The sequence below is a fragment of the Mus pahari genome, unplaced genomic scaffold, assembly GCF_900095145.1.
Source record: "Mus pahari unplaced genomic scaffold, PAHARI_EIJ_v1.1 scaffold_9506_1, whole genome shotgun sequence".
Classification (NCBI taxonomy): domain Eukaryota; kingdom Metazoa; phylum Chordata; class Mammalia; order Rodentia; family Muridae; genus Mus; species Mus pahari.
In genome coordinates, this window is record NW_018393792.1 from 36,749 (window position 1) to 43,607 (window position 6,859).

The following is a 6,859-nucleotide window of genomic DNA, read 5'->3' on the forward strand; positions in this document are numbered from 1 at the left end:
GAATGTCTGATAGAATTCTACCCTAAAACCCATTTGTTACTGTTTTTGTTTTTTTGTTTTTTTTTTTTGTTTTTTTTTGGCTGGAAAACTTTTAATGACTACTTCTTTTTCTTTATAATTATGGTACTGTTTCAATGTTTTATCTGATCTTGATTTAACTTTGGTAGTTGGTATCTGTCTAGAGAATCACCCCTTTTTTTCTAGATATTCCAATTTTTTTGAGTACAGGTGTTTGTAGACAGATCTGATTCACTATGTTTATGGCAGTCTTATTTACAATAGTCAAAAGCTTGAAGCAACCCAGAGGTCCCCCAACAGAAGAATGGATACAGAAATTGTGGTATATTTACATAAACAAACTACTATCCAGCTATTAGAAAAAAAGATTTCATGGAATTCCCAGGCAAATGGATATCCTGTGTGAAGTAACCCAGAAACGAAAAATTATCCATAATATGTATTCACTGGTAATTGGATTTTAGCCTGAAAACTCAGAATACCCATGATACACCCCACAAACCAGATGCAACCTAAGGAGTAGGAAGAAGGGTGTACAGATGCTTCAATCCTGCATAGAAGTGGGAACAAAAGGATCACATGATCTAGACAGAGAGAGGGACAACAGAGAGGAGGAGAGGAAAAAGGGGGCAGGAACAGGTACAACACAGAAGTACAGCAGATCAGGAAATTGCATAGAAACATAGCAGAGGAGGATGGGTAACTGGGGTAGGCACTAGAAAGTCCCATACTCTAGTGAAGTGAAAGGTTCTCAGGAGCTAATGATGGTGAGTTTAGCCAAAATACTCAGTGAAAGGAGATATAAACTGTAGAGACAACCTCCAGGAGAGCGGCACAACACCCACTTGAGAGATGCTGCCACCTATCTACCTCAAAATTTAAACCTAGAAATGTTCCTGCCCAAAGGAAAGATAGGGAAAAAAATGGAACAGAGACTGAAGGATAGGCTATCCAGAGAACACCTCACATAGGGATCCATCTGATCTGCAGCCACCAAACTTCCACACTATTGGGGATGCCAAGAAGTACTTGCTGACAGGAGCCAGATATGGTTGTTTCCTGGGATGTCCTACCAGCACCTGACCAACACAGATACAGATACTTATACCCAAATGTCCTTAGTCATGGGACCTCAGTGGAAGAGATAAGGAAGAACTGAAGTATGCGAAGGGGATTACAACCCAATAATAAGAACAATATCAACTAACTGGACCACAGAGATCTCCTAAGGGCTAAACCACCAACCAAAGGGTGTATATGGAGGGAGTCAAATATACATATACATATGAAGCAGAGGATGACCTTATCTGACATCAGTGAGAGGGGAGGGAGTCTTCATGTTTCAGCATAGGGTGATGCTAGAGGGGTGAGGTGGGCATGGGGAAATGGGTACAGGAGTACCCTCATAGACACAATGGTGAGGATATGTTTGGGGATGTGATGGGGTGTTGGTGGAGTGGTAACCAAGAAGGTAGAGATCATCTGAAAATGCAATCAAATAAAATGATTAAAAAATGACAGAATAGAATTTGGCATTAGAAAAACTTATCCCTAGCATGGTTTCCCAGCCCCAGAAAGATGAACATGGCATGTTCCCAATTATAAGTAGACATGTGCTTTGAAGTACAGATTATAGAAAAGCAAGAAAGAAGACTAAAGGGAGGATACAAGGATGTTCACAATGTAACAAATATTAATTTCATATTTATATAAAGAACTTTGTTTTTTATTTATTAGCATGTATTTTCACTTCCACTGTCCTATTGGGATGTTATTTTGTGAATTTCCATGATCTTAAACCAAAAACATATTTTTGTAATTAGGATTTTTTTCATGATTTAATATTTACCCGATATCCGTGTAACTTGTAACATGACTAGCAATATTTCCCCGAAAAATGTTATAGTTTTACAAATACCACTATAGAAAATACATCAAATATTCAGTCTTCATTTTATGTCTAAAATACTTTTGCCTGAAGTTCCCATGCTTGCCTTGCTGTTGTTTATTCTGCCAAAGTACTTTTTAGCTAAAAAACACATTTTGCATTAAATTATTGCAAAATGAATTAATAAAAAAATCAGAAAATAAATTCCATTATAAAAAGGTAAATTGAAACACCAATGTTGATATATATATTTCTAGCCACCCTAAAGCACATGATCATTTGTGTTCATTGTAATCATGATGCTTGTGCTTGTGCACAATGAATCATAGTGTGCAGAAAATGTACTGACCACTGTCAGAAATACCCATTTCAAAATGACTAGGTACTCCTTCACTGTATTATAAAGGTTTAGTCAGGGGTTTGAACGAAGCTTAATAGATATTAATGTATGTCTGTTCATATACCCTACCTTGTATAAAGCTAAATAAAGTTAGAATATGTTAAATAATGCAAGTATATTTATCATACATGGTAAATAAAACAATCTGGAAATTCTATTTCCTTATTTNATATCGTGTTAAATAATCTGACAAGCTGTTTGCAACTGTTTGTTTTTTATGTGCTGGGCACTTAAATCTCTGTTCTACTTCATATGTGGTGTTGCAGTCAGATTGCTATCACTATACTGTCTGGAGAGACATGTGGCATAATGCAAAGTGGTGCCTGGCATTGAGATACTGCACGAGACAAAAAGGGGGGAATCAAATACACTGTTATTGCTTGCAAAACTGAAAAAAATGTAGCCTTGAAATATGCACATGAANTATTTCACCTAGCTGTGAACTTTTGAATACTCTGGTCACTATTAAATCTTATGACAAACTACGAAAAGATGTCTTCTCTACCTAAAAATGTTTTATTTCTGAATTGCTTTCCTTTAGCACTGTCTTGACCTAACTAACACATTATCACCATGCCAACTTGTTATCAAAGTGTAGCCATGTATCATTCCTAAGGATCTACTTAGTCTTTCAGCAATTTTCTAGCAATTAACCAAAGCTTGACACTCATTGCCCATGTTTATTCCCCCATGTTGAGTTCAGTGTTGAATACATGCTTTGCTTTCCATTTCAGTTCTTCAATTTATGTGTATACAGTGGTAGAATTTTCAGCATGATAAAAAGTACACTTTATTACTTTGAAAAAGTATTTTACATGGTTATCTCTGAGTTCATCAAGGAAATTGAAATAAAATTTCTATCTAGATCTGCTGTTCCTGCAGATTAAAAACTAAGGAAGAGCTATCACTGGACATAATCACACTGAATTTATTATTTTACGAATAAATCCTCAAAGTCCAGTAATGTGTAATGGAAACATATGGTTTAAGTATGTTATAATCTGAAATCAAATGATGTGAAAAATATTACCTTTCAATAACCTACAAAATGTTAATCATACAAAATAAAAGTGAAGATATGTAAATTTCTAATTCTGCCCTATTGAACTCAAATCAGAGTCAGATGACTCGAGCAACACCTATCACTCTGAAACCTGAGCAGGACTTCCAAAGTCACAGACTTCAAAGGCATTATCTGCTCTAACCCAATCACAACTGGCATTCCCCAATTCTCTGAACTGTTGTGTCAGGCCACTGCCAGAAACCATCTTATTATAGAACTGGCATGGTGTATGCTCTGAGACTGAGGAATGACTGGTGGCACGGGGAAAGGAGAACAAACTGCAGCAATCAAATATTAAACATAAAAGAATTAAATGAAACACTTTTCTTCTCACTTGAGAGGACAGAAAGAGGCACTAAGAAAACACAATTAGAGAACTTGGTAGGGAATATGTGGAGCTTCGTGATGAGAAATACTTGGGAATATGTTAGAGTACGTACTTAAAGCAGGAGACAATGTGTAAAATTATTTAATAAAAAGCACTTACCCAAAATAATTTCCTTTGTCCTTAGGAGAGATTTTCCATTCTCTTGCTTGACTTACAGGTGAGTGTAAAATAGGAAAAAATGCACCAATGACCACAGTCCCANCATAGTGTAATAGGGACTTTGTGTCAGTTGGGCAGATATTAGTTGCAATGATCCAGGTGAAATTTGACATCTGTAAAAACCAAATGAAAAGAAGACAAGAGAACAGCATATTAACAGATGTTGCCATTAAGATCTAAGTCATGGGGTGGTAACACCCATGGTGTGTAACAAATATATTTTGAGTTACTGTGCTGATATATTTTCATTGATGTTGACATTATAAGTGAATATGTCACTCTAATCTGCTAGAGATATTTGCAAGGATCCTTTCATGCACCCCTTGAGAGTTATATCGCACTTGATCCTTCAGGCTCTCCACCTGAGGCACTACACTCAGTGAAAAACAGATTACTGCTTAATAGGACATATTTTCTCTTCTAATCAGAATCACAATTATTTACTTCAAGAATGAAAAATCCCAGGGTTGCTTTCTACTTCTCTGTTTTTGGCCACAGGGGTGTACCAAGCCAGATTTATTTTTGAGAGAGAGAATCTTTCAAGATAATGCCCAAATATATCATCAAAGAAAATCATTATTGGAAATATGGAAACAGAAAAGAAAAAACACATACCACGAATTGATGGTTTAATTAAAGGGACACCAAGTCCATAAAAATTAATACTTTTAAACTATCCTATGTGTCTCAGCATTCTGAGAACATTGTCTTGGATACATGCATGTCTATATACAAATAATTGGTCAGTTCACTGCTCTGACCTTTTGTTTCTCATTCTTATTTAGCTAATGTGGAGGTGAACTTACCACTTCAGATGCATAACTTAATTTCACTGTAGAAATCATACTAATTTGATCTTAAATTTGATCTTCTTGGCTATTCTCTATTTTTTTTCCATGGTGGATCATTGAATTGATATATCCCCATTGTCCTCGTTACCCCTTGTTTCCCCTTTTTGACATGAGCACAGAAGAGAAATACTGCCTCCCCCAATTTCTCCAAATAACATATAATGTGCTGAGGATCTCTATGTGCATTTCATGGAATTACTCTACAGATAAAACAAAAGCAAGTATTTTCTAGCAATAAAACAATTTTATTTCAGTGAAAAATACATTGTGCTGTAGTATAGACATGGCTACATTTTCTTCTTAGTTTGATTTCTATGAAAGCTGGATAACAAAAAGACTAAAGGGATGTACAGGCAATGACATTCTTCAGTAAATTATGTACATTATTGTGACTCCTGCATGTGAAATGCAAGGTGTGGACACAGGGAATATAGTAATGGAAATTTTGTTTATATGGGCACATAACTGACTGCAATGTTTTCTCTTCATATTTACTTTAATTCTGACTGTGCCATAAGAACATACCTGTTGAATTCAGGAGTCAACTCCGTTATCATTATGAATGCATTAATACAATGAGAGAAGTGAATACCTATAATGTGTCTGTTCTAAAGAGGCAATGTACTAAGTAGAAACTAGTATTTATTTGTTTTATTTTCCAGTTCTATATCAATCTTACATTTTTTATTTGTTTCATGACAATGAAATTATTCTAGAAATAATTGTATATCATATATCATTTCTGTGTGTGTGTGTGTGTGTGTGTGTGTGTGTGTGTGTGTGGTGCACGCGTGCGCTCATGCATAAGTTCAGTGATATCTTTTGGACAGACGATCATGTTCCTTTGAGCTACAGTTTAAGGTGTCTTTGTGATTTCTTAAGTATATAATGTAAGGTACTTCATCTGGTTGTCTGCAATGCAGCATGAACAATTATATGCTCAAATAACTCTTCAGTGATAGAAGCAAGAATTTAGTTCTATTTTTTTAATAGGGAAGTGGGAATGGAAAAGTGGCCAAGATCAGGTATATTGGGAGACAAGAGAGAAGGAAAAACCATCCAGTAACCAGCGAAACTTGGGTCAGTCCCATGGGCAGGCTTCAAATCGTGTCCCTGATACTATGATATATAGTATATATATATTACTGATGCTATGTTGTACTTGTAGATAGCAGCCTAGCAGAGCTGTCCTCTGGGAGGGTCTACCTGCAGCTGATTGAGNCATATGCAGACACTTTCCACCAACCACTGAACTGAGGTTGGGNACCCAGAACAGGTAGGGAAATTATTGAAGAAGTTGAAGGGGATGACACCCTGATAGGAAGGCCAACAGTGTCAAGTTACCTGGAACTCAGAGTAAACCACCAGCCAAATAGCATACATAAAGTGGTTCATGGCACCTAGTACTTTACGTGGCAGAGGACTGCCTTACCTGGGTCAGGGGAAGCACATGTGCCTAAATCTACTCTAATTTGAGGCTCCATGGAAGGGTGATGACTGGTGGTGGTGTGGATGTGGGGNAAACCCTCTGAGAGGAATATGGGAGGCAATTTGGGTTGAAGAATTTATCCTGGGGCGGGGTTAGGGGGTCAAAACTTGGAATATAAATATATAAAATAAGTCATTTGCAATAAAAATAATGTTGAAGTCCCCACTTCCACATGAATAGATAACAGATAAGCAAGTACTGCTATAAAGAAAGCAAATCAGGATTTGGTTGGGAAGAAGCCACTGTTTATTGTCTAATACCTAGTGGTCAGGAATAAAACATGTATACAATACCAACCTTATCAACTGTACATAAACATCATGGACTTCATGAAGCAAAATGAAAGGAATTACTTGTATTATGTCTTCTAAATAGCACATTAACTCTTTAGGAATTGATATCTTGGATTTTTGTCAGAAAATNNTTTTTGATATCATCAAATTAGAATAACATCATTTTGGCTGATACAGATATGAGTATAATTCTATTATACATATAGCAATCCAAAACATGACTGACATACGGAGTGAAATGCTATAGCTACTGTGATGAGGGCTAATATGGTTGACATGACAGTGTTTTTAATACTTCCATTTACAAAAT

The 6,859-nt window shown here is 36.1% G+C and overlaps 1 protein-coding gene across 1 annotated transcript in view; it reads right to left on the bottom strand.

The window, feature by feature from the left end:
• Positions 1-4,068, bottom strand: part of LOC110315738 (vomeronasal type-2 receptor 116-like) — a gene marked incomplete at its 3' end in the record, with an annotated part of 32,245 nt that extends 28,177 nt beyond the window's left edge. Inside the window, 1 exon segment of the mRNA XM_021189717.1 lies at positions 3,857-4,068. Within this exon segment, the coding sequence (XP_021045376.1) occupies positions 3,857-4,068 (212 nt within the window).
• Positions 4,069-6,859: the final 2,791 nt, after the last annotated feature.